General features: G+C 39.3%; 1 protein-coding gene across 1 annotated transcript in view; it reads right to left on the reverse strand.

Moving 5' to 3' along the window:
• Positions 1 to 3,699: 3,699 nt before the first annotated feature.
• The window catches only part of b4galt5 (UDP-Gal:betaGlcNAc beta 1,4- galactosyltransferase, polypeptide 5), a 32,655-nt gene continuing 10,471 nt past the window's right edge, over positions 3,700 to 25,883 (reverse strand). The window contains exons 2-9 of the mRNA XM_080898808.1: positions 15,677 to 15,796; positions 15,001 to 15,114; positions 14,432 to 14,559; positions 10,330 to 10,446; positions 9,978 to 10,165; positions 9,764 to 9,886; positions 9,210 to 9,311; positions 3,700 to 7,961 (exon numbers count right to left, since the gene is read on the reverse strand). Coding sequence (XP_080754934.1) covers positions 7,814 to 7,961; positions 9,210 to 9,311; positions 9,764 to 9,886; positions 9,978 to 10,165; positions 10,330 to 10,446; positions 14,432 to 14,559; positions 15,001 to 15,114; positions 15,677 to 15,796 — 1,040 coding nt within the window. The 3' untranslated portion in view covers positions 3,700 to 7,813. The remainder of the gene's footprint in view (positions 7,962 to 9,209; positions 9,312 to 9,763; positions 9,887 to 9,977; positions 10,166 to 10,329; positions 10,447 to 14,431; positions 14,560 to 15,000; positions 15,115 to 15,676; positions 15,797 to 25,883) is intronic.

Genomic DNA, 25,883 nt, shown 5'->3' on the forward strand with positions numbered 1-25,883 from the left:
ACGGAGCCACTCCTTTGTTGCCCGGGCGGTGTGTTTTGGATCATTGTCATGTTGGAAGACCCAGCCTCGTTTCATCTTCAAAGTTCTCACTGATGGAAGGAGGTTTTGGCTCAAAATCTCACGATACATGGCCCCATTCATTCTGTCCTTAACACGGATCAGTCGTCCTGTCCCCTTGGCAGAAAAACAGCCCCATAGCATGATGTTGCCACCCCCATGCTTCACAGTAGGTATGGTGTTCTTGGGATGCAACTCAGTATTCTTCTTCCTCCAAACACGACGAGTTGAGTTTATACCAAAAAGTTCTACTTTGGTTTCATCTGACCACATGACATTCTCCCAATCCTCTGCTGTATCATCCATGTGCTCTCTGGCAAACTTCAGACAGGCCTGGAGGGAGGGATGGAGGTTATCAGTGGTATGTCTTCCATTTTCTGATGATTGCTCCCACAGTTGATTTTTTTCACACCAAGCTGCTTGCCTATTGTAGATTCACTCTTCCCGGGCTGGTGCAGGTCTACAATACTTTTCCTGGTGTCCTTCGAAAGCTCTTTGGTCTTGGCCATGGCGGAGTTTGGAGTCTGACTGTTTGAGGCTGTGGACAGGTGTCTTTTATACAGATGATGAGTTCAAACAGGTGCCATTCATACAGGTAACGAGTGGGGGACAGAAAAGCTTCTTACAGAAGACGTTACAGGTCTGTGAGAGCCAGAGATTTTCCTTGTTTGAGGTGACCAAATACTTATTTTCCACCCTAATTTACGAATAAATTCTTTACAAATCCTACCATGTGAATTCATGGATTTTTTTTTCACATTCTGTCTCTCACAGTTGAAGTGTACCTCTGGTGCAAATTACTGACCTCTGTCATCATTTTAAGTGGGGGAACTTGCACAATCGGTGGCTGACTAAATACTTTTTTGCCCCACTGTAAAGGAGGTTCTTTTCAGGAAAAGCCTCGGAGCCCACTCAAGTTGAACCGCTCACTCCGCCATCTTCCCAGAATTCCCTGCCAAACAAAGGGCTTAAGGAGCGAAAGCATCAACAATGGTTCACCTTGCTGTTTTGGGGGTTGTAATGTTAGATGCACGATCGGGAAGGGAAAATTGGCTCACGTTTTATTCTTTCCCCACCTGGAAGCAACGTGAGGGAGCTTATGTATTGGATACTACCAAAAGAAGGCAACTAGCCTGGATAGCAGCTGTGAGACGAGCTATATCCAGTTCTCTACCATCCACAGATATCTGTTGTTGTGCTACAGACATTTTCATTCTGGTAAGTTCTAAATAAGTTCATATTAGGGCTGTTCGATATAACGATATATATATATCGGATGACAATATAAAAACGTCTATCGATTCATTTTACACTAGGTGTCGCAAAATAAACTGTTTACGGCAATATTTTTTTCATCGTTTTGATGGTCACTGTAGTGGTTATATTAATTTCTTAAAGTTCTCTCTTTCTCTTATATTTAATATAACCACACTAGGGATGGACAAGCGACTATCTTTATGCCTTGTCGTTAGCTACAACCACGGTAAAACCATCCCGTGTCCACTTGTTTATTTTCCAAATAAACCTTTCACAATAAAGCTCAAGATCCTGTTGAGACTTTTCAAAATAAACTGAATTACGTGAAAGAGTAGGCAGATTTTTGTATGGATGAGAAGCAAAAAAGAGCCGCCAGGTGCTAAAAAATAAACCTTAGATTCAAACGTTAGAACAGGTCACCAGTTTATTTACCAAAAAGTATCCATAAAAGTATCTCTCAAAAGCATATTATTGTAGTTCAAATGTGTAGATGAACAAAGATCAGATTTTTGGAAATCTAAAACTAGTCAGACACTCAAATATTCATGCTTTTTATAGGAGGACAGAGCAAAATGGACATTGGCGCAGAGCGAAGAACTGCTCTTGATAAGGAAACTATGACAGATATATTTAGTAAGTGAAGACTTTCTGTGTATCTAAAATTGTATACAGCACAAACAACTTACTTTGCAACCATTAAAAAAATTGTAGAAATAGGTGATGATGCATTGTAGTGGTTGGTCAACAGATTTATGAATGCTGGAGGGTAAGGAGATGACATAAAGGGGTGTTAGTGTTACTGTAATGTGAACTGGATAGACTTTCCATTGAGGGAAAAAAAAGAGGTAGAATTCTGTGTGAAATATATCTGTAGCTATATAAACAGAAATATCTGTTTGCTATTTTTATTTGAACTCTGATAAAAGTAATAGAACTGTGACTTTTGTTTGTTACAGTGGCGGTAAGGAAGAGGTTTCCCAATGTGTCAAGAGGGGCTTTGGGGATTGCAGTGAATTTGAAGCTGGAGGAACTGAGACTGATGGAAAAGAAAACAAATTACATTTTAAGTATGTTGATTTATGTTCATGCACGCACGCACACACACACACACACACACACACACACACACACACACACACACACACACACACACACACGGACTGCTTTTACACAGCAGGAGAGAAGTAAGTATGTTTTTTGCATACTTCCAAGCACATCATATAATAAAGCACACCCCTCTCCTTGTGCATGTGTAGTTTATGGGATCCATTGTGAGAAGTGGTGCACAAAGTCCGTGGAATTCACTCTGAGTTCCTTCCCTGCCTTTTTGCATTTCCTTTTCTGATAAGAAAATTCAATATCAGATGTCGCTTGTGTTAACCGCTGGAGATACTCAGCTAAATGTGCTAAACGCCATAGGGCTGGAGCGGCTTTGATTAAATGAGTCTTAAATGACCTCAGTGGGGTTTTACTCATTTTGTTTTTGTTTTTTCCCCCCACTGGGTGATAGGTCAGAGGGTCTGAATAAGGATCATTTTTGTCTGAGGATCCAGTCTGTACAGTATTAACTGACAGCAGAGCATTCAGAGTGACATCAGTGGGGAAAAACAGGACTGCACTTAAAGAAAAAGAGGAATCTGGCCCCAGCATACTGGAACTTTGTTGTTAACTGTGAATAACAAGATCCACAGGCCAAAAATACAGACAAAAAACCTCTGTTAAGGAAGGAGTTTTAGAAGGAACAGGATGCCGTTTATATCCCCTGCTGTCAACGTAGAGCCCTTCTGCACTTGTGCATGCATTTATGTTTTTAGTAAAATTAATTAAGGAGCCTAGCAGAGGTCATTTCAAGCTACTGCATGCAACTTCCAGCTGAGCTCCAGTATTGGCTGCTCTTGACCGACTTGGCCAGTTTGTGTTCTGCATCTTGTTCAAGTGATGAAATATAAACTGAAGGTCTCTTAAGAGCAAGCGTGTCTGCGTGTACGTGTTTACACTGTGAAGTAGTCGTCGTGTGCGAAGTGTATCCTTGTTGTGATTTATAATATTTAAGAGTCACTGACCACACTGGGAAGAGGCAGCCATTCCAGTCAGCACACAGAATGGAGATTGATCTCAACACAGACAGAGAAACAAACACACAGGCAGGCAGAAAGCTATCTTTACAAGTTTTACTTTTATTGGTGTATTCTGACAATAACAATGATGGTATAAAAGAAAAATCTCCATCATACAAATTTCAATAATCAAAAGATAATATGCCGATACACAAACAGATCCACATAAGGCTGACATCAAGTTTTGACAAGTGGCTTCAAATGGCTTCAGTTCAAGGAGATCGTCTCTCCTTACAATCAGAGGAGATAAATTTTAAATTTAGCTGTATTGTTTCTCTTTCTTTTTTTTTTTTTAATAGTTAGCTTTCATACAAAAAAATAATTTGTGTGGATTTTGGAGTGGATTGTGGTCGCTGGTTTGGGTGCCTGTGTTTCATTGCATTGTAAGCATAAGGTGTTGTTTTTTTTGGCTGAAACACTGCTATCCCGCAGCGCTCTCCTGTGACCTGCGCCTTATCTCAGCTGCTGTCACTATTATAAAGAAACATCACGTGCAGACACAAGGACAGTTAAATTCATCAAAGGATTTTACGTCTCCGTCTGCCACGACATGTGCCTTGCATTGCGACAGCGCGTTAAAATACAGGGAGGTCTGCGGGATGCAGAACACCTCTGAGATCGTGAGAGGAATTGAAAATTTATGAAATGAGGTTATTCTTTCCATCAGAAACAAAAAGTCTGTGCTGGGAAGCAGTGATGTAAAAACATTGATGTCACTCTGTAAGCTTTACTAGCACTTAAATGGCACCGGATAAACCCACAAACCAAACCCTCCCGAAGCCTTGTTCTTTAGCATCTGTAGTGAATTAAGACCTTATAGAATTTCTAAAACACTACACACAACAATATTTACAATGATAATTATCTTGATATGCACTTTTTTCAATTTAAATATTTTTGCTTATAAAAAAATAAAATAAAAACTTGAATGGAAAAAAAACAAAACAACAAAAACAAGAACAAACCCAAAAAACACTGCAATAAATTAAGAAGCTTTAAGGCTGCCAGTTTTGTCAGATGCCCAAAGAATGGTCCCTTCATTTAAACTGGCACAGAATGGATGAGGTGAGATAATGGAACAATGAAGACTCGTTAGTGAGCAGCAGTCTTGGTCTGGATCTGGACTGACACCAGGTTTATTTTATTTATGTAGATAGAACTGGAACAAGACTAGCCAACATGCTCTTATCACCAAGTGAAATCAATCTACTTCCTGTTTTAGATAAAATCAGAAGTACTGACTCACTTGTCCTTGTTGCAAGGTCACAAAATAGCCAAAGCTGTGTACTAGTCTCCTCAAAGATGGTGTTGGCTTATGAAGCTGCTCATTCTTCATTGTGGAGTATAGAGCCTAATACTGACCCTAACCAGGCCTCAATCAGAGGGCCTCTTTGTATTAAGAGGGCCCGTGTGGTCCATCTCTTTACCTGAACACTCAATTTAAAACCATTTGGCTTTTGCTATAAGTCCACCTAGCTTTTAATTTAAAGCAATGAAACATAAAAAAGATATAATATACAGTGCATTATGTAGGTATCAAGACCTAGAATAATAACCTACCAGTTGTTCACAACAAGGTCACTATAAATAATTTTGTCATCAGTGCTGCAAAACCAAAAGGAAAAAACCCAAAACAAAACAGAAACTTTGAAACCTAGGAGGATAGGTAGACCTCGGAAAGGTTTAGCCATTTCACTCAAACGCACGTGGAAAAGAAAACTCAACTAAAATGCTGCTACTGTCTGTGACTTCCACTGGACACCTCCTGGGTGATAGGCTAGGAAGTAAACGTGCTTCTGCTTGCGGCAATTTGGATCAACTTTAAGGTGGAAAGGCAACAGGCTTACAAATGTATGGATGTAAACATGCTCAACATCTGCTCCTGTAATTGGAATTAAAATATAAAGTTTGAAGGATGTTTTGCCTGTCAATACCAGCCTCTGTGATGTTGGGATTGGTTCCAGTAAGCACGCAGAGAGAGTCCCTGGAAGGGACCTCTGGAAGGTCAGCACCATTGATCATCAATTAGTATAATGGAGGTGATCAGTGAAAGACAGTGACCAGTAGCATTGTCTGATTCTGTGTCTTGCTCTTCCTGTGGTTGTCACACAAAATGGCCTCCTCCAATATGTCTGCTCATGAGATTACAATTTAATACCAGGCTACAGGTCCCATTCCATTTCATTAGAAGCAGTTATCTATCTATCTATCTATGCTTTATCTTAAGAGGGAATCTGAATCTGAATGAAATGGAATATACCTCATTTACACAGACCTGAACCTCACCGTCCCGCACAATTACGCATGACTACATTTCAGTGCATCTATATCAGTTTGTGTCACCTATTAAACTGTCACATTAACTGCAAAATAAAATAAAAACTGAACAATTAAGGAAAATAATCCAAAAAAATAAATAAAATGAGGTCCAGCCTCTTTGCTCCATATTTCATTGTGGGAACAACATTAAGTCAACCACCAATATTTTCCTCAAAAAGGTACATGTTAAGTAATGCGTACAAGGCGATTTGTGTGAAATGAAGTAGCTGCATGACTAGAGGACAGACAGTGAGGACAGTAAAGTCTGTACGATATATTAAAAAGGAACTTCATTTACAGTATTGGGATTTTACTGAAATCAACACTGTCAAATACACAAATCAGAGAGGAGCATTACACTTCTATGTACTGCCAGAGTCTGTGTCTAATGCACAGTGAAAGGCTGCATGCCACTGAACATAAACCTCTGTTTAGAGCAACTCCCTCCACCAAAAGAAAAATGAATTTCACAAGAAATCTCACGAGCCAAAGCCTGGCCACAAGCTAACAAAGCTAATCAGTGGTTATAACCTGACACTTCAGATAAGGATTGAGACAAGCTGTATTTTTTTCTCCCCCAATCGAAATGTTGATAAAGAAAGAGGTGTCATTTAAAAAGTAAAGGCAGCCATCGAATGGTAGTTGTATTTTCACAGGGCCCAAAGTGAAGCAGGGCTGGCTAACAGTATTACAAAGACTACACAATCTGCAAAATAACAAAGCAAATGCTTCTGTAAACACCAGTGACAGTTACAGCAATCAAGTATTTTCTAATTCCAATTCTCTTTTGTCACAATGAAGGTGAGTAAACATTGAAGACACGAAACCTAAAAATAAAAAACGGCAAGCGTTTATCTCTCCCTGGCCCGAATTCACACCCGCATGCCAAGTGAGGTCTGCAACCTGCCAGTCAAAGCTTCAGAAGCAAAGGGACCTGGGAGGTCACCCCGATTACTTTGAACCGACAACGAGATACATACAGGCCATTTGCATAGCTCTCCCTCACTTACACACAGACACGCAAACAGGCACACACAACTTCTGAACAGGGTGGCATGTTTGCTTAGGCAAAGTTGGGTTGAGTGTGAAGTTTGCATACGCAGTCACTTCTTCTCTCTAGTCCAATGAGGGCATGCTAGCACCCGCGCTATTGCATCTGTATAGTGAGGAAGTCAGGGCTAAAGTTCTGCTGTCTGATATTACAGCTTATTGCTAACAGGATGAACATTGCACTCCAACATACAGCCACTTGCAGGCAGGCAGGACATTCCATGCAATTACGCAAACATCAGTCTTTAAATCGTGTGCTTGAAAGACAAAACACAAGAGATGGTTAAGGAAACAATATTCTCTAAACTCAGAAAGAAAAACTATTTCACATACAACATATAACCACAGCCTCTAACTCCCTATGTCGTCTTCTCTTGCTCTCTTTTCTTGTAGATTTGGCATACTGTATGCAGAACCAGCTGCAAGAGTCCACTCGCTTAAAGTTGATGTGTCGTGTTATGTGTGCATGCAAATGTTTTCACAGGCGTACTGCATTTATGAAAGAAGTGCAAGAGAAAAAGTAATTAAAAAAAAAGAAAAGTCATAGCCTTAGGACAATGTCAGCACATTTAAGCCAAACTCTGCGTGCATGTGTGGTGTGTGTGTGTTTATACGTGCGTGCACTTAAACGTATGTGTACCATAACCTATCGAAATCATCGAGCACAGAGGTGCCACGTGGAGCTAGTGATGGACAGAAGAAGAAAATGAATTGAGGAATGAATGCTGAAGGCCAAAATGGTGCAAAAGGCATGTGGAGACTGAAGTCTAGATAAGCCCAGATGAGAGGAGTGATGGACTGTGGCACAAACAAGTGCAGCATTTATCCCTATTTTCTTATATGATTTATCAAACATATGCTTTTGATTCTCCTTTTTTTTTTTTTTTTTGCATACAACCAAAATAAACAAAGCAATAAATCTGTAAACTAAAAAGTCCTAAGCAGTGTTGCAACTGGTGAGATATGGCTGATGTCCCAAAGGACTTTGATTTTGCAGTCCAGCTCTGCCTACGTCAGTAGTCAGTTATTGGTGCAAGCTTTCTGCTCAAGCTGACTGTGATGTTGGTGTAGAGAGGCCTTCTGGACACTAGGGGGGAGTAGTTTAGGTTGTTAAGACCATCCACCTTCTGTCTCTCCTTTGAGTGACGGAGAAGACTATACCTGCAGGTGCAAAATGAGAGGAGAAAACAGAACACTGTAAGAAGCACTTTTCTCTCATTACATGTGAAAAGGATGGCAAAATGTAAAAAGTCCAGTGTTTGTGCCAAATGGAGTGATTCTTGTCTAAACAGCCAAAAATACCTTATTTGTGGCCCAGGATTGTAATCTACTACTTATGTACATCACTAAATGTGCGAAGCTACAAGTTTGACAAAGAATGAGCAGTTGCTTCAACAAAACTAAGCAAGAGCCCACTGCCTCTCAATCAGCCACTGATTCTAACCACAGCGGTTTTTTTAAACAACTCTAAAATATCTCAGAGTTGGCATGGGGGGAGTCTGCTTCAGGCCTAACACAGACTATATATACACCCTTGGACTCTTTTAGTCTCCTGCTATGTTGTACCATCGATTTCATACATTTTTCAACAGAAGAAAACTTTTGCATACTAGATGACTAAAAAGCTGGAAAGTGCTTTGGATCAATTCATATCAGGGTGTGATATGAATAAAAGTTACTCGACTTCATTAATGGAAACCACCCTTCACATTCAGGCGAGCTGCCAAAGTACAGCTCTGGACTGCAGAAATTCCTTAACAAACAGCTGCACTATGTGACAAATATCCTCATTCATGTAAATTAAAGGAGCATTGTGCTGTTTCAGTGACATTTTCACGCAAAATGATCACAGACAGTTCAAGTTAGAAGTGTCAGAGTAAAAGTGAAAGCTGACTAAACTGAGGCAGAGGGCTACACCCCTGCTGCCTCAGTTTAGTCAGGCAAAGTGACCACCAGGCTGGGCTTAGAAGAAAAAAGCGCTAAAAAATAATATTTCAAACAGGGGGGGATAAAATAATTTGACATAAAATGTGCAAACGTATTCTAGTAGATCCCTAAATGATATGAGTATATGAGTAGCTTAAATCTAAGGCTTATTTTAAAGTTAAATAAGTGAAAAATAAATTCCACTTAGTACTGTGGTACTATGTAAAACTATATGAAAGAAACATTTACTCTTTGGGCCATTTTTAAGTTACTCAGGAATTTTGCCCTGAAGCATAGAAGCATATCACATGCAAAGTCTTTAAAAGAGTGGAAATTCTATCAAAGGTACTGCTTTGGCTTTTCATGTGACTGGCTTACATCACATGAGTCTAAGCCTCATTGCAATTATCAGCTTCCTCCTTTGGTTGGGAGTGTGTATTATGTACTGTTTGTAAGTGAGCTGTGAAAACCTAGGACACCAACCTGCCCAGGAACTGCACTTCTCCACGATGGTGATGTGGAATGGACATGTAGCGTCCCAGGTCTCCTTGTGGTCTGCTTACTGTGTAATTGGCAAACTGCACCCTACGGAAACATTTTTAAAATTTTAATCCATATTGTACACAGTTGGGAGGAAAAGGCATTGTGTTTATGATCCTGCTATAATAATTATCACAATAATGCCTCTGATAGCTGAGCTATAATATTTCAAATAGTCAATAACATGCTCCAAATACATCAGAAAGATTTCAGAGTAAAGGCAAAAAGGAAGGATTTCATGGAAACAAATATACAAGAGAATCAGTATTTACAGTACACACAGATTTACTCTGTGTGTACAGCTGCCTGTGAGTTGTGTAGGTGGGGGAAACGCTCTGGGCCGAACTGGGAAAAAACAATATAATACAAAAGCCTTCTATGTGCCAAATGGCTTACCTCATCACTTGAGGATGCCTAATGTCAACACTACTGTTAACAACATGCTGCAGCTCTATCAGAAAGGCCAGTGTGTGTTTGTCTGTACAAGTTGCCCTCACCTGTTCCACAGGTCATCGTCCTCTCCTCCCCAGCCCCAGAACGCATTGGGAAATCCATTAATCTTTTTGAACTGCTTAACCATCAGGCCACTGACACCGCCGAAGAACTCATTATACGGCAGCCTTTGAGGGACAGTTATACATATTGAGATTCATTTTTTGCGTCCGAACACATGTACTCTGTAATTCCCCAAAGACAATAATCAGGACTCACATGTAAGAATACTTGTCCAGTTTGACCGCAAAGTGTCGGGGCATGTCCGTACAGCCGTAGTAGTTTCTGTCATTCTCCATTAGATGGTCTACATCATGGAAGATCAGACAGTCCCAGTTCAGGTCCTTCATAGCCTCCTTGTAGCCCACATTGAACAACATGGCTCGGTTAAATGGCTCTGTACCCGCCTAAAGAAAAAAAGATGATACTTTGGTATAGCTGCCTTTTCATAAAAAAAGGGGCAAGATAATGGGTTATAACTTCCATAAAACAGTGGCTTGAGATGAAATTCATTTAGTTGTTTACCTCTGAATTCAATTGATTGATTGATTGTGAAAATAAGTGAACCTACTTGTTCTATTATATAAAAGGCAAAGTGGAGTCTCTGTTTCTGCAGCACTGGCACCAGGTGTCTTAGGAGAATGGGCAAGTGTTCATGTCGGTTCCTGAAGGGAACTAGGATTGCCACCTAGGTACACAAAGGAGAATAACATGGGACTTGAATAAATTGCAAAGATATAGGGATAAATTTAGAGTAGAGTTAGAGTTAGAGCAGATAGCACCTTTACATGTCCAAATCAACACTAATACTGAAACATGTTTCATTATACTACTTTCCCCAATGTCCGATGTGGACATCCTGATCAGTATCTTAGTGTGTGCTGTGTGAAACCACTAAAATATTCCAATTAGCACCTGACTCATCACAAGATTGGCGGATTTGCAGAGTGTCATTTCCACAACGAGAAGTGACATGGATCAGTCCAACCCCCCCCCCCCCCCCCCCCCCAAAAAAAAAAAACCCCACTGAGCAGCTGAATGACTGTGTAGCGTTTATTTGTAATAATGGTTGTTCTTGTTTTGCACTTTCTTTTGAAGATCAATAAAAAAGTGAAATATTCACAGAATATAACTGGCTAGGATACGCTAAGAAAAGAGACAGGTGTAAAAAAAAAAAAGAGAGAGAGAAAGAGACAGAGAGAGAGAGAGAGAGAGACTGCTGGCTAATGAGATAAACAGGGGAAAAAATGCTGTCAGACCATACACGGTCCTTTGGGGCAAAGGAATGTGAGAGAGATACAGACAGATGGAAAGCAAGATCACTCTACTGGGCACAAAAAAAAGTACTGTTAGGCTAAAGATTAAAGACTGAAACAATACTGCAAAGCACAAACACGAGCTGTAATTTAGGTTACTTCCTGTACTTTGTGTTTATGTGTACTTTTTCTGGAATTTGAATGTCAAATAGAAGAGCTCCATCAATCTTATTTGCACAGGGAGCAACAGAATAAAAGAAAGGGCATAAAAGGAAAGGTACACAGAGGAGAAATTCTGATAATTCCTCTCATCATTTCCTTCCCATGGTGAGATTGAAGCCCTGTTGAGGTAGAGAATAGGGCTGAACGATATATCGCATTTGCGATAATATCGTGACATGATCAAGTGCAATTTTCTAACCGCAAAGGCTGCGATTATACTCTGGACATGTCCAAATTCATGGGCTGCATCCTCCTGAGGCCGCATTTGTAGACCGATTACGTCACAGCGACGCGCCGAAGGCTGTCCAAATTACTACCATATCCCAGAATTCATAGCGCGGCCCAGCCAAACTCCAGTTTCCAGCAATGGCGGCCGCTACTAAGTTTTAAAATTACTCATACTAATCTTTCTGGGTCACAAAATAAACTTTTAACATATTTTCAGGCGAGAAAGTAGTTGTGTAAACATCAAATATCTGCTCGGTTTATCAAGATATCCCATATTTGCAAAAGTGCTTCGACGTTTTCAGAGGCGTCTGCTACCCACCAGCTCGACAGCTAGCCGGGAGCTCGAGGGTTACTGATGCGGCCGAGAACGGCACAACTCCCGGCACATCATTTTCAGATCACCGCGGAGTTTCGCTGCTCGGGTTAAACGTAATATATAAGTCACTTAGACAACCTAAAAATGTTATTGTTGGGCTTTTTTCAGTGTTTTGTTTGTTCGTGAGTAAATCGGTTTGGCTGAGATTAAAGTTATTAGATTAGATAAAATAAAACTTTATTAATCCCCCGGGTGGGTTCCTCCTTGGTTTTCACACAGCTGACTAAACGTCAAACAGAAAACTTATTAAACAGAAGTATGAGACAGTCGAGAATTTACACCAGTGTCTGGTTATATTTTAGATAGCAAGAAGCAGACGGCCGAGTTTATTAAACTCCACCGAGACAGCGGTGACGCTAATCAGAACTAGACCGTCCAATTTCACGCCTTTAAACTTTAAAGGCGTGTTTGTGTGTGTGTTTATACAATTGCTATTATGTTTGCACTTTATGTGTAATGTTACTGACTGCAGAGATCAGTAAGATGTGTGTATGTTTTATTTATTAGTTTTATTTATTTAATATTATTTTTTAATTGAATGACTGTCTAGTAGTTCACAGATGTCGAAAAACTGAGTGTGGTAAAGCCACTGATTTTTTTTATGTATATTTCTGCAATCTGCACATTGTACTGACTTTCATTTTAATGTTTACACCAGGGTTCCTTGTCAGCACTTTATGCTCAGATGTTTGTAAGCTAAAAATAAACTATTGTGTATGTTCAAATATACTGTTGTGATTGAAGAAGTTAAATAAAAATGTCAGTCATCAATTCATGCATCACCTCATGTCATCATAACAGAGGTCTGTCTTCCAGGAAAGAACAGTTTAAAATTAATGTAATATAGTATTGGCCATACTATATGATGTATTGCTTGTCTTTGTTTAATAATACAGAAGACAAAGACCTTAAAAAAATAATCGCATATCGCATTGCAATCGCAATATTGGGGCAAAAAATCGCAATTAGATTATTTTCCATAATCGTTCAGCCCTAGTAGAGAATATGTTATTGTGCTGTCTTTACTACTGTTACAGTGATAGTATTTATTAGGGGTGGGGGAAAAAATCGATACTGTGTAGTATCGTGATATTTTGTTTGCTAATAATGTATCGATACAGGGACAGCAGAAATCGATATTTTGTTACAAAAAAAGTTTTTGTGGACTGGAACATGCTCTGACTTCAGAGCATGTTGATCCTTTTTCTGAGCAAGAATCCTGACATTCCTTCACTGTCCAAATGTGTTTAACTTTTTTTATTGCAGCAATAAACATGACAGTTTGCTTATTTTAATTTAAGACATGTTTTATTTTAATTAAGTTTAAAACTTTTTTATTTAATGTAAAATTATATTTTGTTTTAATTTACTTTCAAATTCTTCAGTTGCTGAAGGGGCTGCATAGTTTTCACAAATTGCATAGTTCAGAATAGCTATAATTGTACCAGATGGTTGCATTCAGTTAAGTTGGACTAGACTGTAATACAAACCGTTCAGTTTGTCAACAATAAAACTGACTGAAAAAGAGAAAGACTGAGTGTGAGACTTTGATATTAGATAAAATGAATATTGATAAAGTTTACCTTTGTGTACAGAATCTGAATATCGCAAAATATTTTTAAAAATTGCAATAATATCGTATCGTGCGTTAAATATTGTGATAATATCGTATCGTGGGATGTATGGTGATTCCCACCTCTAGTATTTATGGCTAAGCTTCACATGTTCTTCACAGCTTCAAATCAGACATGCCGGAATCAGTCACAGTACTTGACCGATATTATGTGTGCTAAACACACGCATAGACGTCAACAGATCAGACCATTATTAAACTGCTATTGCTTATTTATTATACATAATACTCATTTGCTGTGAGATCGATCCTGTCTCAGTGTCTGATAATTTATCATAAGTAATTTATGAAGTAACTCCTGCTATGCTATGCTCTGTGTATAAATAAACACACCTTTCTCGTGTTCTCATGGAGAGTTTCTGCTGCTGTCTAATGCCCCAGAAACGCAGAAAAAAATGAACTTTTGTGGAAACAATATTTTTGTCTTCATTGCAGTTTTAAGGTTTTGCTGTTCATTTGACATTGCTATGCAAACTCTGCACTGAAACACTGAACACTGAGAATAGAAACTCTTGCATTACTATTGCCAACATTACTTTTAGCAACGTGTTAAAAAAAACATAGCAACTAAGCATCCACATATATCGGTGTTATTGTGGGGCAAAGGCGGGTTTTAGCAGGTCCAGCGCTACAAACCTAATGCTGCTGCACTGTGTGAGAGGCATGTTTTATATACAAAATGGAAAAAGTCATGCACAACCATTCGACTATCTATAAAAAGGTGACAATTCAATAGAAACCCAAGTGTGCAGAGCACATGCATGTTATAACATGCAGGGCTTGAATGTCTCTTTGCAATGTCACAGGAGGGTTAAGCAACATTCCTCAAAAAGTTCTGTTTGATGTGCTTTTGCTGAGCCATACTTTAACAATATACAAACCACTCTATGAAGCCACTCTATTTCTTGCTTCACCGGCCACATTACGCACAAGATTGTTTTTTTCAGTGGGCACTTACCTTCCAGCGAGGTAAACAGTCTGTGGGCTTCCAGTAGCCTCCAGGGGCAATGTTGGGCTTTCCCTCCAGCAAAGATCTTTCCACTTCTTCAAGAGATATCTCACTCATATTCACTTCCAACCTGCCCTCTGTGCGTGGGGGAAAGAGAGAGTGAGAGGGAGTCAAGCAACAGTCATGAAGCAAGAAAGGTCAAGAGCGTGGGGGAGAAAATAAGAGACACGGTGTGCGAGTAAAGAAGAACAGTAGCGAGAGGAAAAAGATCATAGGAATGTGACTAAGAAAATGTCAAAGCCTGCAACATTTGAGAAATCTGGGACATAAATTGCCTGCTTGTGCTATAACACAGTACTGTATTTGATGCGTCATCAATCAAAACTAATATAAAACATATTCTTGGAACAGTTTCACAGCTCAATACTACAACAAATAAATACAGAGGCATAAGGAACATTTCCACTGAGAGCCTTTTTTTTCATTTGTTACCTACTTGTTGTTACAGAATAAGGAGTTTGGTTCTAAGGAAAGAATTCAAATTAAATTTAAAATCACAACTTTAACAGTGCACTTACTCATGGAGGGCAGCCTCTCAGGGCAAACTTGTGAGGGGAGGTAGGTGAAACCCTCGGGGAGGTATGTAGTGGGAAGAGCATCGCTTTCGCTGAAGTTGAAGTCATAAGAATAATCTGAAAGTGAAAAAAAAAACATGACCGGCTTCATGCTTTAATGTACAGCGTGTATAAAAAAAGAAAATGATTTCAGGAGGTGGACATTTTCTAAAGTAATGTACACAGAAGCTAACAGTAATTTATACAATATGAATACATGTCTTTATTATAGTCAAACTTGTCCCATACTTTGGTGAGCATGTCTGGAGTCACTAATGCCACCAAAAGGCAATCACGTGAAACTTACAATTCCCCTTTTTCCAACAGCACGTGTTTCAGTCATTACCAGCAAACAGCTGCAGAACTAAAGGACTTTGAAATTGATTGATTCTTTTTGATACACCCTGTATTTTACCGACAGCTTTTCATTGTCATTCAAAATATCTTTTCTAGTAAAGGCAAGCATGAGTCACTCACTGGAAAGCAAACAGACTTAAATGTGAAAACGCCATAGCGCTTTTTCTTTTACTTCCTTATTTAAACATTGTTTGACACTGCACTCATTCTCTTGTAAGGATATGAAAGATAGCATTTGTGCTAAACATTTCTAATAAACTAGTGTGCATGGGCATGTTTTTACCTGTGCCATTTATGCTGTAAGCCCCCCTCACTACTTGCTCCAGAACCTGAGCTCCAATGTTCTTCACGTTCTCTCTGATCTGGATCCCTCTGGCCTGGACCATAAACACATACTCATTCACTATGGAAAGAAGAAAAAACAGGCGAAAAAAAGAATTAATACACTTTATTATTAAACACAGACTCGAGGCATGTATTCGAGAAACCCAAGCACAGACATGAATCATATTATGTTAACGCAAAACGACTTTTAAAAATGTTTGAAATGTCTGAGAATGCATATATTCATTCTCAGACCCGTTATCCTTTCACTTCTTCTTTCTGATAATTATTTCAAACAATATTCATGTTTAAGAAATGCGGTTGCACTAGGTATTTTACTAAGCTATTTCCAGTCATAAAGGTCTGGAAACCACTGTATCGTTTTGAAGCACTCTTTTTCGTGAGAAAATGTGACGGGGACATATAGGATGTGGGTGAAACTACACAGCATAGAGTAGTCACATACAGGAAACAGGAAGTAGCAAGAGATTCTAGGTGAATGAGAATGTGCCAATCTGGGATTGTAGTGAGATTTCTATTGTACCAGCGACATCTCATCAAGCTGACACAATATTATGTAGTAGATCTGTTTGCTATAACAGTTCAGTCGATTTATTCCTAACTATAATTGGGAACTACACCAGAGAGGCTTAGTGAGAGTTCCAGTCAGCATGGAACTGACCTAAATAAACACCACAACAGTGGTTAACCTGCCAAGCAATGTAGTGGAACAAAAGGGGGTGATGCATGCACTCTTTGGTGTACAGTAAAGAAGTATGACATACTATGTGCATAGTAAGAAGCTTTAAAAACATTCAAAAAACATTTAAAACACTGAATCAAGTTTCAGAAGTCAAACAAAATAGGCAAAAACACAGCTCGTAGAATAACTTCTCTGCCTTTGTAGCTCTGTGTCCAACACCGGCAATGTCAAGATGATCTGCATTATTGCGGACATTGTATCTGTGTGGATGGCATGTATACTGCTGAGCTAGAAATCCCCTGGATGTGATTTGTCATGGTAATTGCGTTACAGTTTCCATCACATTTATCTTATCTTATACAAAATGCCAGGCTTGCAGGATCAGAGACTAGTGGCTGAGCGTTAGCTGAAATCAATGTTCTCATTTTACTTCTGCAGCACTCAAATAGTACAGTGCAGCTGGAACCGCAGAAGACGACAATGGAACAGACAACAGATTCTCTTCACTTGCACTGTAGCACATGTAGAGGAAGAGCGACACGCACGGATGTTCAAATGTGCGCACAAACACGCACGCACGTGCATTAACTGATGCCCTTCTGAGGCACCATATGGATGGAAAAAGGCTAAGAGGCGTCTGGAGTGTGACCCAGTGCAAGCCACCAACATATTTTGACAAGTCTTTTTCTCACGCCTGCCAAGCATATGAATATACAGTAAAAAAACAAAAAAGCCAAAAAATACCACAACATAATATGCAGGTGTATATCATAGCAGATTTTAAATGAGCTAAACAATGTCAAATGAGAAGACTCTCAGATTGTGGTGAAAGCACTTTGGTCCACTCTTCTTTACACCATTACTTCTGTTCACTGAGGTTTATGGACAGTCCGTTCTTGGGATCATTGTCCTGCTTTGGCCAAGCTTTAGCTATCGTACAGATGCTTCACATTTGCCTCATACTTCAATATATAAAAAAAGTTTGCGGTTGACTCAGTGATGGTAGAATTTAGGCCTGTGGCTGCAAAACAAGCCCAAACCATTACCCCTCCTCCACCATGCTTGACATTTAATATGAGGTGTTAGTGTTGACATGCTGTGTTTAGCTTTCACTAAATGTGTTGCTGTGCATTAAAGCCAAACATCCTCACTTTGGTCTCATGTGTCCAAAGGATGTTTTTCCACAAGTCATAAGACTTCTTTCTGGAAAAACGTCCTTTGTAAACCTAAGCAATACTGCCATATTATTCTTTGAACTTAGAAAGAATATCTTTCCCATGCAACCTGTCCAAGTCAGAACAAGACTAAAGAAATATCAATGTACTCTTCGTGAACTTTAACTAGCATTTACAAGCCAACTGATGCCTTTAGAATCTGAGATATTGTTCCTGGGTTTTTTTTTTTTGCATTTTCTCGGAACATTGCATGGCCAGCTCTTTGGATGAATTTCCTGGGTATCTGTTCACTCCTGGGAAGACTGGCAATGGGATAGTACTTACCCTCCTAATTTCTATGGAAGCAGTAAATATGTGCCATTTAGAGACCTGTTGAGTACCAGATTATCATTATACCCTGATATTTAATTAAGAACCTGAAAGAGGTGAATTGAAAAAGGGTGTACTTTCATTTTACCGTGAGTGTATTATATATTAACTACCCTATCATACTGTACCAAACAGCAGCATATGAAGATTAAAGCAAAGCTAAGAAGTCTTTTCTTTGGTGTAAAATATATATATACATATATGAATAAATAAAAAAGAGGGTCAGGTTGACTGAAATTACAAACTAAAACACAGCCATGTAGCATCTAACATGCACTCTAGAGGCTGGATTAATGGTTTACGGTGAGGTAAGCAAGGTTATAAACTGTGACAAATGCAATAGCCATGAGAGACCTTGGCTTTAGAGGAAACTAACATAGCAGGTTACAACACAAAGCCATTAACACTGGACATATCAGGACAGAGGAGGCATGTATCACCACAGAGCTTTGTCAGTGTGTCAGTGTCGGCATATACAACTATATAAATGAGACATGGGGACACGTAGGACCCCCTCCCCAGCCAAACCCTTCCAGCTCTTCATCCCATCAGCACCACTCACTGTAACCCATCAAGCACGACAGGCAACCTTGAATGACCTTGTCTTCTATAGCTCTCAGAGAACATCCAGCCGTCACGCCAAGCACAGCCCACCTATCTTTGTCTCTTTCTCCATATCACTCCCACTTATCTGTCATTTCCTCTATCTCCCTCTTCATCTAGTTGTGCTGCCGTCTCTGTGTAATGTGGTTTGTATCACTTTCTGTCAATTCCGTTTGTTGCTTTCATTTTAAGCAAATGAGCTGAATGATGGATTGCAGGGTTATGGGGACAATTCCAGGCACCGACCCTGCACCATATTGTAGTGCAAGAGAGGTTAATCGAAAAAGAAAATGGAAAGAACTAAAAAAAAAAAAGTAAACACACGCACATACCCCTTTGTTTTTTCTCTAAAAAGGCAATTAACTGCACACTGATACAGCTCAGCAGTGGGAGGTGATTTCTCCTGTTCTGCTAGCTAGGCGATAAGAGCTGAAAGGCATTTTTTTTTCTTACCTCAGACCAGAAAAGCTTTCTGCATGTATGCACCATAGTCACTTTCAAAATGTTCATTTTAATGCCGCTGTATATCACTGACACCTACAGAGCCACGCCAAGAAAACACTATGTTCACAAATTCATCATATTATTCACACATATTAATTGACTTTAAAAGTGGATTAGGAGAGCGTTTGTATTGTTAGAGTGTTTTCTACACAGTTTCATTTGAATACCTCACGGTAAGGAAAATGGGCGAATACTCTAAGCAAAAACACAAAATCCCTCACAATGAACTGGAACAACTATTGTAACTTGAGTGCATTGATCAACTGATAAAGGTTTGGGATTTGCACATGGTGATGTGTAACTTGACCTTTTTAAACACAAACTGGATATTATCTGAAGGGACACACTTGTTATCACCTTGTTGGACTGTTTGCAAATGATGGTGAGAAATACATAAACTACAGTGGATTGACACTCACCACCCACAGCCATGCCTCAGTCAGTGAACCCATGCAAATGCACGCACATGTGAAATGAACAATGCCGTGTTACCACAGAGAACATTCTACATCCTCCCCCTCCCTTTACCCATTGATAGGTGTGACCCCCCCCCCCCCCCCCCCAAAAAAAAACCCCAAAACAAAAACCAAAACCAAAAACCATGAAACAAAAAAAAACCCAAAACAGAAATTCAAACACCAAACGGTGGACATAATTGTCTCACGAAACAGACTCCTTATTAGCCCCATCTGTAATTCCAATTACAGTTTTTCAAATACGCCTGTGCGAACATCAAACATCAAGACAGGTGCTTCCTGCACACAGTATTGCTTTTATTGTTTTATCATTAATAATACAGACAAACTGACTAAAACCACATTTTGAGTCTCAAAAATGTCTTCAAACCCGTGTGGACTGGCATTTTGTCCCCATAAGTCACTGCTCGTCCCCACAACTATAGTGGCATACCAAATTTCTGTCATTACAAAGATGCCTAAACATGTACACACAAACACACACACTGAATGTGCTTTTGTAACTAATGAGTTGTTGATGGGGCATTTCAGAGTTGCACAAAGGTTGCAAAGCAACGGCAAACTTTGTTTTTTTACCAGCTGAGCCACGCCTCAGTGAAGTGCTCCAAAACATGCCTGCACAGCTCTGGTACTTATAAATGTTTGATTTACTGATTAAGTACTGTCTCTATAACAGTTGTGCTTACAATGACATTTATGTTGTTGTTATCATGGTTAACTTCAGGTTACGCAAGCAGCAGTGTGCAATTATTCTCCAAGGGTCTTTGCTGTGCTTTACTTTGGTTACTTTGGCTAAATGTTTTTATTAGTAGTAATAGAGGCAGGAAGGATATGATAGATTTTTCTGTTTGTTCAGTGTCTGTCTGTTTCTTGGGTTTGTCATATTCACAGTTAGCAAACCAGGCTCTCGCATTCACTCATTTATGACTTGTTATTGCACTCAAGAGTCTATCCGGCTGTCAGGGTCTGGACAATCTCCTTAATGCATGACACCAGGGCAGGAAAAAGGGATTAGAAGCAAGTTAGAGAGAGTAATAATGGTCAATCTTTTTCGTTTTTTATCTGACCAACTGTGCAAATGAAAATGTGATTTTGCTCAGAGAATCTGAAACATACCAGCAAGAACAAAGGGAATGCCAGCTGTGCTAGTTACGGCTACGTTACACTTCGTCATAACTAGATCAGGAAGCTTCCACTAAACTTACAGCTCCCCTGCACACACACACACGCGCATGACACACTGGTGAGCATGCGCGCGCGCACGCACACACACACACACACACACACACACACACACACACACACACACACACACACACACACACACACACACACACACACACACACACACACACACACAGTCTGTTTCACATTACATCTAGACTAACTCCAAATAGCGCTGTGTATAAAAATAAAATTACAGGAAAACCATCATGCGTGCACTGACCAGAATGCTCGTCACGTGCACAGGAATGCAGACCTGCTCCCAAAAAAAGACAAATGCCTTAAAGTCTACATTCTTAGTGCACCCCACGCCTTTTTTTTCCTTCTTCTTTTTCACAAGATCAGTACTCTTTTACCGTAAATTAAATGACGTCAGTACTTATGTTCATGGCTGTGTGCCCACTTTCTAGGGACGTGGGAACCACCCCCTTGCCTTCTAAAAGCTTCTAACCTCCTCTTGAGACAACTGAATTCAATCAATCATTGTTATTCGCAGTATCTCTGAAATGTTGCCTCCCCATCCACAATGTCTCTGCTGGTGGTAAATGCCTGCTATGGAGGGACGTCTGGAAAAGTAAACTACTCTTTTGTTATGCCACTGTTACTGTCAGTGAAAATATCAGTTTCATACTGTGTGTGACTTGCATCAGAAGTGAAAGCAGTGCATCCTGCATCGTGACCTATGAACTTCTAACCCCTGCGAGTCAATCGTACAGTTTGAGCAGGAGCTGAATCGCGCGACTGAAAAAATCGCACAGTGTAAGCCCAGCATTATGAGCAGATATGAGCATACGAGAAACATAAATCCTACATTCAGTTTTTTCAGATAAAAACAAATGGGAATACCTACAGAGACTAGACGTAAGAGTGGATTTATACCCTCTAGCAAAATCTTTACCATTATATTTTGTTTTTTATTGATCTAAAATTGGAGGTGAATACTGATCAATGATTCATGTGCTCAATGACTGTGACCACAGGAAGCAGAGTAAAAATGGGGAAAACACCAGTTTTAAAAAGGAACTCGAATTTAAAGAGCTTTAAATGTGAATGTTTGATGTGAGAGGACTATTGCTTGAAACTCAAACCTTCTTACAGAAACTGCCTCATTCTTGACCGCTAGGTTCTAAGGTTGCTTTGAACTTCCCTCTTTAGTCACCAACTATATTTATACGATCACTATAATTCTGAAAATGGATATAAGGTGGGTCATGCAAACAGTGTTTTTTTTTAACTTGGACATTTTGGATGTAGCATTTTTGGATTAAGACATGATATGTGAACATTACTGGGGCTTTAGAACCACTCTTTGGAAATGCCTGTTGTATCCCAAAGTTTGCAAAACATCTCATATCTGTTTAGTGTCAGCTCTGTTTGTGCTAAAGAAACTAACCAGCAATTTGCAAAGATGGAGGGGACATAAATGCCTGAAACTTTGTGGCTGGAAGAAGAAACACACTTCTTGAAAGACTGCAGGAAACAGGCATGCTATATTATATGTATGAAATGTAGAATAGAATATTTTATAGATGCAGGAATTGACTGTACATAAAGTGTAACTGTAATGGAAAAATCATGTCTATCTATTTAAAAAAAAAAAAAAAGCCACATAATGTAATCATGCTCAGACACAGTATACACTAACACATGCCAGCAGGGACAACATGAGGTGCAGTTTGAGTTCATTATTGGTTTTGCACTAGCCATTCTGTCCCTCCATCTGTTCTGCTCTCCCAAATGTATGGATGTGTGTGTGTGTGTGTGTGTGTGTGTGTGTGTGTGTGTGTGTGTGTGTGTGTGTGTGTGTGTGTGTGTGTGTGTGTGTGTGTCTGTGAACATGCTCATATCAGCCTTTTTGTCTGCATATCTGACCCCCCCCCGACTCGTTATGTCTGCTGAGCCACTACATGGCAGAGAAGCATGGGGGACCAGAAGTGGCAGTGAGAATTACATAAACGACACAGTGGTGCCAGGACCCCTTGTTTTCACCCTGCTGCTGGCAAATACTGGAAAACAGATCTAAAGGAAGGACTATGAGAGAGGAAAAGAGTGAGATGGACAGATTGTTGATATATATGGATGTTAGCTCAAGATGGAGAGAGATTCTCCCTTACTAGCGCGCTCCCGTTCTCACCCTAATGGGACATTTTTTGTAAGTGATAAGAGCAGGCAGGATGAAACGGAAGGTTGTTTCTCAGTTTGTTCACTCAATCATGACTATGGGAAATGTTTGTTTATAAATGGTCCAAGATTTTGTCCGAAAAGAGTTCAGATCAGAATGAAAGAAATGACTGGGTGTGTGATCACAGGGTGGCAACATGACATGAGGAACAATGAAAGTACTGAGAAGTGAGAAGTGAAGGAAAACCTATGGTTCCTCTTCAGATCAGTTACAAAAAGGAAATAAAGAGCTCATGTGTATTTTAACTAATGTTATACCAGAGAGTCATCTGCTGCCGTTGATGACAGTACTTAACAGCCTCCATTAAAAAACAACAAATAAACAAACCATTGCTTGTTGCACGGTTTAATAAACATACTTTTTTTAAGTATTAAAGTGTTAAGTGTACCCACATGAACTGCACTGCTTGTAGTGATAAACATCTTGAGAATAATCACCTCGAATCTGCAGCCCTCCTCTGGTTTATAAAGCTTTACAACAAATTCAGCTCCTTGTTTATCTAACAGGCGCACAACTGCAACAAAAGTGAGAAAGTCTGCCTGATGCCGGGATTCTGAAAGCTGTTTTATTATTGCTGGACAAGCTGACTGTTCGTGCAGAAAACCCTAGAGCCACCAGGAAATGTTCTGGTTCTCCTGATAGGCAGTTTTATTTTTAGCTCTAAAGTAAATTGGTGACTTCATTGCTAGCTACAGGGAAGCCTGTGCCCAACTATAGGTGGATTTCTATGACGTTTAAGAGTCACAGTTTACAGTTTTATAGTGTTTCAGAACTGCTCGATGCCTAAATAAAAAAAATAATAATAAGGATGCACAACTATTAAAAGCACGACTTCATTAAAAATAACAAATATATACTGTAGGCCACAGTTTACAGAATTTCTTTATGTAATTCCCAGCATAACAAAATGGAATATTCAGCATTCAGACTGAAGTTTAAGTGCCAGGACTCAGAGCAATAAAAATATAAGTTTTATCATTTTAGAGCATGTTTTATTTCCAGTTGCTGTTAGCCCTCTGAAGCAAGTCTGCTGCCAGTTGGAGAGCGCCCTTCTCCTCCTTTCTCCTACACTTTTTTTCTACTGTAGTATGCCAATAATATCTCAAGTGCCTGTTTTGTGAACAACAAAGCAGTTCCTGCCAAATACAACTATGCAGATCATTAAACCAGCTCAACATGACTGGGTCCTTCTCACGTAGCTTTTGGTCTTTTGCCAGATGTTTCTGTTTTTCTCTTGTATTTCACCAGCTAACCCGACCTGCAACTTCCTTTCTTGCCTCTTCATTTCACAAAATCTGAAATTGTAGAGTTTACTTATTTTGCACATCTAACCTTGGTAGAACCAACTGCCCTTCCGATCTGTATGACGAAAAAACTGCTCTTCAACTCTTGTCAAGTCACAATATGCAAGACAGTTGCAGTGTTGCTAAGACAGGGCATTGCTTCATTCCTCAAGTACACCCACAGCTTCATCTCACCCCTTTCCTCCTGCTTTTATATTTGGCAGTTGTCCAATGCATTCCTGTGTTATTGCAGTGGCTCTGAATAATGGGCAAACAAAGGACATGCACAGACAGGTACACATGGACCCCAACCCCCAAACATACACTGTACTGCACATTTCCTGCTGCTTGATATTTTCCTACCAATCTCCCCCTCCACAAAGCTGAAGTCTCTTCACAGCTGGAGGTTACTCCTGTTGACTGAGCAATGGGCCAGAGCGGCAAGCAAATGCTGCACGCTGCACAATAGTAGTAGTGACATATAGTGGAACAAGATGCAGAATAACGCAACCTTTCCTCGTGATATACACATTCAACTATCTACAAGGCACGCTAGAGCTACCATTTGAAATCCTTCAAAATACATAAACTGTGCACAGCACCGAGGTTTCAATGCCCACATTTGAGACACTCTTCGATATTATGGTTAATCACATCAATGCTAAATTAAAAACTCTATTTGCTTAACTGCAACATAAACTGTGTAATGATTTTGGAAAACATATGAGATGATATTCCAAGATAATAATATGGAATAAATAATGTATGTGCTATTTTATACTGCATGCATGTGTATGTATGCATTAATTAGCTAACATTAAAAAAACTGCTAAGGCTTTGGAGCTGCATTTGATACATTTAATATTTCATGAGAATAATAGTGCTTCTGTTTTAATGCAAATGATGCACATGGAAAAAAACAATTCTCTTTACTCAGCCATGCATTTCTACTTAACTTCATGAGAACATTTCATTGTTCAGATGGAACCCTGCAAAGATAAAAAAAAAACTAAATTTTTTGTATTTCCCCTACTGTTCCCGTGTCTGAGCCAAATGAATGGGGAAGAAGGAAGTGGTGCTGGATAAACAGACAAACAGGTGCAGCTGTACTGACTCACTTTGCACTGACAGCAGATTAAACAGATGATTAATGCTGAGGCATTTTTTCATTTTAATAATAATACCGGTAATGATAATAATAATAATAAATATAATAATAATATTAAAAATTAAAAGAGAATTTTATCACCTTTGATAAAATGGGTTATTTAACCAAGAAATACCAATTCATTACATTTATATTTATGTATGAATTATGTTTATCTTCTAAAGATAGAAAAGCAGTGTTTAAGCTGAGCCTTGTGTTGCCTTACATGTGAAAGATGACTCCAAGATCTCACAACGAGGAAAACAGCTTAATAATTTAATACTGTTACTGGACTGTTATTTGATATAAACAGATACCCGAACAGGAAAAAGATGAAATGGTTTATCTCTAAAATCATTACAACTTTTTATTGTTAAAATGCAAATCACTCCAAAATCCAAGTAGCAAACAATATTACTGAACACTGCAGCTATAATTTTAAATCATGCTTTTTATTTGTTTTTGTTTCTAATGTCTCTGTAAAGCACTTTGAACCACCT

Source organism: Rhamphochromis sp. 'chilingali' (assembly GCF_963969265.1).
Source record: "Rhamphochromis sp. 'chilingali' genome assembly, chromosome: 12".
NCBI classification, from domain to species: domain Eukaryota; kingdom Metazoa; phylum Chordata; class Actinopteri; order Cichliformes; family Cichlidae; genus Rhamphochromis; species Rhamphochromis sp. 'chilingali'.